The 7,494-nt window shown below is 42.4% G+C and overlaps 1 protein-coding gene across 3 annotated transcripts in view; it reads right to left on the bottom strand.

The window, feature by feature from the left end:
• Positions 1 to 627: 627 nt before the first annotated feature.
• The window catches only part of SMC1A (structural maintenance of chromosomes 1A), a 62,495-nt gene continuing 55,628 nt past the window's right edge, over positions 628 to 7,494 (bottom strand). Inside the window, exons 23-24 of one of the 3 annotated variants that reach the window (XR_004180760.1) lie at positions 5,486 to 6,074; positions 628 to 816 (exon numbers count right to left, since the gene is read on the bottom strand). Coding sequence is in view for 1 of the 3 variants with exons in the window: in XM_031660845.1 (XP_031516705.1) it covers positions 5,813 to 6,074 (262 nt within the window). In the remaining 2 variants the exon portion in view is untranslated. Of the gene's footprint in view, positions 817 to 4,860; positions 6,075 to 7,494 lie in introns of those variants that run through there. The other 2 variants (XR_004180761.1, XM_031660845.1) reach the window with 2 other exon arrangements.

The following is a 7,494-nucleotide window of genomic DNA, read 5'->3' as shown; positions in this document are numbered from 1 at the left end:
AAGCAATTATTAAAATCAGGAATATAAAAAAATGAAAAAAAAGGTAATTATAGTATACTTCTTGGCTCTGTAGTGACTACTGATTTACTAGAAGTTGGGATATAAACATATTGGAAGAATGAAGGGAGGGAAAGTAGGTGTATGTGTGGAAGAGATAGAAAAGAGGTAAATCCTGTTCTACCATAAGATGTCAAGAGATAATGTCTCAAATTGCTAAATTAGGAAATAATGGTGGCCAGGCTCAGTGGCTCATGCCTGTAATCCCAGAACTTTGGGAGGCTGAGGTGGGTGGATCACTTGAGGTCAGGAGTTTGAGACTAGCTTGGCCAACATGGTGAAACCCTGTGTCTACTAAAAATATAAAAATTAGTTGGGTGTGGTGGCAGGCACCTGTAATCCCAGCTGCTCGGGAGGCTGAGGCGGGAGAAATGCTTGAACCTGGGAGGCGGAGGTTGCAGTGAGCCGAGATCGCGCCATTGCACTCCAGCCTGGGTGTCGCAGTGAGACAAGGAAGGAAGGAAGGAAGGAAGAAAGGGAGGGAGGGAGTGAGGGAGGATATGATGAGGAACCATGGTGGTCCATCAGTTAAAAATCCTTTCAGCTACAAGTAACAAAAAACTCAACTGATAGTGGCTTAAACACATATGGCTTTATTTATTTTTTCAGTTAACAGGAACTGTGGCACGGGTTCAGCTGCTCAATGATACCATCAAGAAATTGGGCTCTTTCTGACTTGCTCCCTTCACATGTTGTCTTCTTCCTCGTGCTCATCCCCACGTGGTCACAAGATGGCTATCACAGCTCCAGACGGCATGACTATATTCAAAGCAGAAAGAAAGAAGCAGACAACATCAGCTATGTGTGCCTCTGCTCAGGAAAGCAAATACTTTTTCAGAAGGCCCTCAGCCAAACATCTCACTGGCCAAAGCCAGGTCACGTAGTCATCCTTAGCTGCAAGGGAGGCTAAGAAAGTATCTGGCTCTTCAGCCTCTGAGTGGGAGGTGGCAAGGAACAAGGGATTTGGAAGTAGTTGCCTCTAGGGAGCAGGACCGGCAGTGGGAAGGAGTAGGACAGGATATTGCTGGGTTTTATTAGGTATATCTTAGCACTGTTTTATTTTTTTAAGTATGTATATGTATTCCTTTGATAAAAATTAAAAATTAGGCCGGGTATGGTGGCTCACACCTGTAATCCCAGCACTTTGGGAGGCCGAGGCGAGCGGATCACCTGAGGTCAGGAGTTTGAGACCAGCCTGGCTAACATGGTGAAACCCTGTCTGTATTAAAAATACAAAAATTAGCCAGGCATGGTGACACACGCCTGTAATCCCAGCTACTCCAAAGACTGAGGCAGGAGAATCGCTTGAACCCAGGAGGCCAAGGTTGCAGTGAGCCAAGATTGTGCCACTGCACTCTAGCTGGGCGACAGAACAAGACTTGTCTCAAAAATAATAAATAAAATTAAATTAAAATTAAAAAATAAAGTGTTATGGTTTCTATGAAAAAAGAAATCTTAAAAATAAATGCTGGTAATAGTTTTCTATTTCCAGAGCAAAGGATAGCAATTCACCTTGGAAGCAAACTTACCAGAATATGCTCTTTACTTAGACTGAGGTATCTCAGGTATACACCTACTGATCTTAGAGAAAATTGTGCTATCACTATTAACTTGAATGTGGCCGATGGAAACCAGGACAGCTCTGTGTAGCAGTTAACACTGGTTGACTGTGGTTAGACAGTCCTGGTGCAATTTCCTGTCTGCCATTTATTAGCTCTGTGACCCTGGGCAAATGACACCCGGGAGCTTCATTTTCCTTGTTTATGAAATGAAAGTAACTCAAGTGCCTGCCACAGAGTAAGCACTCAGCAGATATCCACTATGATTAGAATGTTAAATGTTCTGTGTACTGATATTATCTGGGTGTCCTTTATAGTACTATGCTTCCACTGAGTTAATTTTTTATCCTAAACATGAATTGGGACTAGATTCATGTTTAGTCCCAATTCATGTTGGGACTAAAATGCCCAACTGAAAATTGTTTGTTTTTGAGAGATATGTGTGCATATTTTTTCTCAGGCCTTTGCTCACAGAAGATACCCCATTGGGACCACATCAGGAGACATGCAGATTTGAATTGCTATTGACTCCTGTTGGAGGAAGCACTGTAAAAAGGAATGAGGCTGGATTGTTGGCCCTACTACATACATGGTTATTTAACTTTAAAACAACCTACTCTGTGACATGTGCTGCTGAGTACTGTGATGGCCTCTTATGGGCTACGGAGCCCAGATCACCACTGTGAGGCAGGTGTGTTAGAATCCCAGAAAGAAAATTGATATGGCGAGTGTTACATGGGAGCAGGAAATGCAGTTGGCCTGGGAGTAGAGAATGCGAAAATGGCCTCCTCTCTTTGATGCCACGGTGAGAGCTGGAGACCTGGATTGCAGGCAGGGAGCACATGGCGAGAGCCATATGGTGGTGGAAGACAATCTTGCCCACACATGGTATGAAACTGGGAGGTTATGGAGAGGGACAGCCAGTAGGCAGTGTTCCTCAGAAAGGCATAAGTGACCTTCTCCTGGAGAGGTTATATCTGGTATCCTTTGAAATGTTTCCTGTCTGGCCTGATAATTATCTTCTGTTATCTGTAAGATGCCAGCAAAGTTCTATTAAGTACACATACATAGACGATACTTCATCCATTAAAAATAAGAAGAAAAGGATGCTATGAAAAGGCATCTTTGGAGAATAAGAATGCTGAGAAATGAAAAATGACTACCAAAATAAAGGTGTCCAGCAGAAGATAAAGTCAAAACAAGGTCCCATAATATAGAATTTAAAAAAACAAAAGACATGGAAAATACATATGTGAGAAGATAATCATCCAGGAGATCCAATATCCAACTGACAGGAGTTCTAAAAAGAACGGAGAAAGTAAGCAAAGAAATAAAACAGCAACTTCTCAGAGCAGGGGGACACGAGTCTTCAGATTGAAAGGGCCCACCCACCAGGTGCCCAGCAAAGTAGATGAGGGAAAACCCCACTGCTGGGCACATCATTGTGACATTTCAAAACACTAAGTATGAAGAAAAAAAATTAAGCTTCCAGATGTAGAGAAAACAGGTTGCCAGCAAAGGAATGACAATAATATTAGCATGTGACTTTTAATCAGCGACACTACAGTCTAAAGCAGTATCTTCAAAATTCAGAGGAAAAACTGTTTCTAACATAGAATTCTAAAGCCAAACTATCATTGAAATATGAAGGTAAAATAATGACTACATATTCAGATATGTAAAGACCCCAAAATTTACCTTTCTTAAGAAGTTACTCGAGGATGTTCTCCAACAAAATGTACGATGTGGCCAGGTGCAGTGGCTCACGCCTGTAATCCCAGCACTTTGGGAGGCTGAGGCAGGCGGATCAGGAGGTCAAGAGATGGAGACCATCCTGGACAACATGGTGAAACCCCATCTCTACTAAAAATACAAAAATTAGCCAGGCGTGGTGGTGGGCACCTGTAGTCCCAGCTACTCAGGAGGCTGAAGCAGGAGAATCGCTTGAACCCTGGAGGCGGAGGTTGCAGTGAGCCGAGATCACATCACTGTACTCCAGCCTGGGCGACAGAGTGAGACTCCATCTCAAAATGGTGTGATCTCAGCTCACTGCAACCTCTGCCTCCTGGGTTCAAACGATTCTCCTGCCTGAGCCTCCCGAGTACCTGGGATTATAGGCATGTGCCACCACGCCTGGCTAATTTTTTGTATTTTTAGTACAGACAGGGTTTCTCAATGTTGGTCAGGCTGGTCTCGAACTCCCGACCTCAGGTGATCTGCCCGCCTGGGCCTCCCAAAGTGCTGGGATTACAGGTGTGAGCCACTGCGCCCAGCCTAGAAAAGAGATTTATTGTGAAGTTATCAGGTAGCTCATAGAAGTCTGGAGAATCAGGCTGAGAACATGGAGTGGGAGCAAGGAAGGCAGGCAGCAGGAACCACAGCTAAGGGTCCACTGTAGAAGCAGCCTGGTTAGAAAGCTGCTGTTGGCACTGCTCCCCACACCGCTCCTACCAGTGGACCTTATCCTACTGGCACATGCCCCTGCAAAGGTGCTCCAACCATCCTCACATGTGTTGTTTTGGTTTATTTGTTGTGGACTTCAGAGTTTAGTTAATCATAATCTGCAATTCATGGCACATTATCACCAGTTCACTGAAGGCTGCTCTTTTACTTTATTTGTTCTATTCTTCTTCTTCCCCATCAGTCCCTATCCTCACTCTCATTCTCCTGCCCAACTTAGTGAGCCTCTCCAGTGTAATTAATGTATGTATACTTTCAATCCATCTTCCATATGTTTATTTATATGCATATCCATGAAAATACACAGTGTTGTTTTACATTTCTGTAAATGGAATTGTGCTATAAATACTATTCTGTTTCTTACTTTTTTCTCTCAATGCTGGGGATTTTAGAGATCTATCCATGTGGCTATATGTAAATCTAGTTTATTACTTTTGTTTTATAGTTTTCCATCCTATGAATATTCAGTTTGTTTATCCTGTCCTATGGTGGTGAACACCTGATTGCTTCTGATTCCTCACTACCACAAACAGTGCTGCCATGAACAACCTCAACTATATTTTCTTAAGACCTGTGTGAGAATTTCTCTGGAATATATGCCCAGAAGCAGGACTGCTGGGTTGTAGGGTATTCACATACTTAATTTCATGGGTGCTGCCAAACTCTCTCTGGAATTCCCGTACCAGTTTACATTCCAACTCACGGTTGCCCTTTTCCTCACATCCTCATCAGCCCTTGATAATATCTGGCTTTCTACATGTTACCATTGCTGTAGTGACTTCTCATTATTATTTTAATTTCATTTCTCTAATTATTGGCAGAGTTGAAAAAGCTCTTAATATATTCAAGTTTCCCCTTGTATAAACTCAAGTTTCCCCTTCTATAAATTACTCTTCATATCCTATGCCCATTTTCCTATTGGGTTTACTATCTTCCTTATATATTCTCCTAATCTATCATCCTTTTGTTAATTTTGTATATTCCTGCCTTCTTTTTGTTGCTGGTTGCAGATTCAAGGCCATGAACAGAGTATTCAGCCCTTGTTGCCTGGCGGGCTGGGAAAGAAAATACCTAACCACCATCAGTTTCCATAGTGGGAAATAGGGCCATGCCTCCCAATTTGGGAGGGATTCCCCCAAAAAACAGAATGGGAAATTAGATGCTAGAGAACAGTAAAGTTCACTCCTTTGGTCATCCAACATCCACACATAGCCTTCCTCCCGTACTTATGCTTTTAAAAAAAGCTTCCACCTAATACAGTGCAAATATACCTCATATAAACCAAACATGCACCCATCCCCTTTCCAGAGTGAAAAAACCGAAAACATAAATTAGAATGCTTTCAGGGGCAAGCAATAGAAAACCCAACTCAAGCCGTCTTGAATAGGAAATGCAATTCATTGGCTCACTTAACTGAAGAGTCCACGGGCAGGGAGACTTCAGGCATGGCATGATCCGGAATATGGTTCCATTTCTGTGATTCTCTTGGCTCCGCCTCCTCCATTTTTCAGCTCCATCCTCAGGTAGGCCTTCCACATGTTCACAAGATGGCTAACAGCAGCAACCAGGCTACATGCTTCTTTGTTCTTATCCAAGGGAAGATAGGTCATCTCCTCCCTCAAAAGCTGAATAAAAGTCCTAAGCCTCATTGTGATTGGGTCATCCCTGAACCAGTCATCACTGTGGCTAGGAGGGTGAAATTACTCAGATCAGTTTATACCAATAAAGGCCTACACCTAGAGCTGGTGGTGGGGTGAATCCCACTCACATCCCATAGTTGTTACACAGCGGGAGAGGAGTGGAACGGATGCTGCAGAACAACTACAATGTCCACTACAAGGGAGTAAACTAAGAAAGAGGAAGATATGGGGTCCAAGAAAGATTGGGTCCAACCCAGAATAATGAAGGGACGTCCCAGGATGACAGCTGCACCGCAGGCCTACAGAGCAATCAGTCCAAATTGGAACAGGAAGACGGAGGACTCCAGGAAGAAGGTATCTGGGAAAAAAGGGGATTCAAATGATTTTATACTTTCCTTGAGAATTTGGAATAACTTAAGAAGGTGATAAAGTCAGACAATGCAAGGAAAAAAAGAAAGACAATTAGAAACTCTAAGGAAAAAAAGCTGTATAAGAAAAGCAATGTAATCCTAATATACTAATTGGATCTTTCTGGAACAATATTTACATCATCATCATAATGTAAACACTTTATTGCCCTTAAACTTTTAGAATGACCTACTGGCAAAGTATGGATGACTTAATTATGGTTATAGAACAGAGTGTAAATATTATTAACCTTGTTAATATAAAAGTAAAAGTGCAGATGACAAGTTACAAGAGAGAAAAGGGAGAGTAAGTCTATTAGTTAAAGGTAGAAAGATAAGGAATAGAGGATATATAATTAGTGACATGGCTATATTGGAGGCATGGGAAAGGCATTTGGGTGGTATAAATAGCAGGAAGTTAATAGAGAATGACTAAAATTGAACAATAAAAGTTGATAAATAGAAAAATCTGTACATTGGCTGAGCACGGTAGCTCACGCCTGTAATCCCAGCACTTTGGGAGGCCAAGACGGGCGGATCACCAGAGGTCAAGAGTTCAAGACCAGCCTGGCCAACATGGCGAAACCCCATCTCTACTAAAAATACAAAAATTAGCTGAGTGTGGTGGTGCATGCCTGTAATCCCAGCTACTCGGGAGGCTGAGGCAGGAGAATCACTTGAATCCAGGAGGCAGAGGTTGTAGTAAGCCAAGATCATGCCACTGAACTCCAGCCTGGGTGACAGAGCAACACTCCGTTTCAAAAATAAAAAAGAAGAAAAATCTGTATATTATTCAGAGATAAAAAGATAATTACTGGAAAAAACAAAACAAAACAAAACAAAACCAAAAAAACCCCAAACAGTTAAAAGTAGACTAGTAGATTTCCAGGTCAAGATGATAGACTTACCATGTGTTTTTCTCCACTTCCTCCTGAGACCCTGCTAAAATCATTGTAAAGGATTAAAAAGGGTATAAATACACAATGATGAAGAGAGTGGGAACAGGTCCATCAGCAAAAGAGAGATTTCAACAAATTTCTGGAAGATAGGAAGTAAATGGAGGAATGGTGACTGATGGAGCATGGTGGAGGAAGCCACAGCCTGGAGTATGCACGGAGGTGATGCTTCAGAGGAAGAAGTTGCTCTTTCTCTGCAGAAGCCTGGAGTGTCTTCGTCTTGACAATGCCAGGTATGATGAAGGATGGGAGTCAAATGTGGGGCTGAAAATAGGGAGTTTAATGGGAAGGCTGCATATCAAACCATGAATCCTCCTTCCCCTCCCTTGTGCACAATTCACAGCAGCCAGGTATCTACCCATTAGGCAAAAACCAAAGGGTTCTTCGCTAAGGCAATTGAACAACCTCAGAGAAA

The sequence above is a fragment of the Papio anubis genome, chromosome X, assembly GCF_008728515.1.
Source record: "Papio anubis isolate 15944 chromosome X, Panubis1.0, whole genome shotgun sequence".
In the NCBI taxonomy this organism is placed as follows: domain Eukaryota; kingdom Metazoa; phylum Chordata; class Mammalia; order Primates; family Cercopithecidae; genus Papio; species Papio anubis.
This window is presented reverse-complemented; position numbering and strand designations above follow the sequence as displayed.